Source organism: Sinocyclocheilus anshuiensis, unplaced genomic scaffold (assembly GCF_001515605.1).
Source record: "Sinocyclocheilus anshuiensis isolate Anshui unplaced genomic scaffold, SAMN03320099.WGS_v1.1 C31818565, whole genome shotgun sequence".
NCBI lineage: Eukaryota > Metazoa > Chordata > Actinopteri > Cypriniformes > Cyprinidae > Sinocyclocheilus > Sinocyclocheilus anshuiensis.
In genome coordinates, this window is record NW_015605026.1 from 1 (window position 1) to 523 (window position 523).

Genomic DNA, 523 nt, shown 5'->3' on the forward strand with positions numbered 1-523 from the left:
GCAGCTATAGACATGCTGTGTGCTCTCATGTGTGTAAGTGAAGCTCGCTAAACCTCTGGATTCACATTAACGTCTGCATCGTAACACATGGCCTGTGTGTTTCTGCAGCCGATGCACGATGACTACGACCTGCGGCAGGAGCAGCTGAACAAAGCCTCTCTGCTCTCCTCGAAGAAGTTCCTGGAGAACCTGCTGGAGAAGTTCCTCAGTAACGTGGTGCGTCCCAGGCCTGTAGAGCAGCGTGATGACGGTGGAGTGATGAAGGTCACTCAGTGTGCTTATCTTTCATCAGGAGCACGGCACAGGAGCGCTGGTGATCAGCTCGCTGCTGGACTTCCTGACCTTTGCCCTCTGCGCTCCTTACAGCGAGACCACCGAGGGCCAGCAGTTCGACATGCTGCTGGAGATGGTGGCCTCCGACGGACGGACGCTCTTCAAACTCTTCCAGGTCAGGGGTCAGATATTGCTCAAAAGGCTGTATCTTTTGTAACATTATAAATGTCTTTACTGTCACTTTTGATCA

The 523-nt window shown here is 52.6% G+C and overlaps 1 protein-coding gene across 1 annotated transcript; it reads left to right on the forward strand.

The window, feature by feature from the left end:
• Positions 1 to 6: 6 nt before the first annotated feature.
• LOC107682188 (dnaJ homolog subfamily C member 13-like) lies at positions 7 to 455 on the forward strand (the record flags this gene model as incomplete). Its single annotated transcript, XM_016478518.1, has 3 exons — positions 7 to 33; positions 109 to 216; positions 293 to 455. Coding segments are annotated over exons 1-3 (292 nt in total), but the record flags the coding sequence as incomplete, so codon positions are not given.
• Positions 456 to 523: the final 68 nt, after the last annotated feature.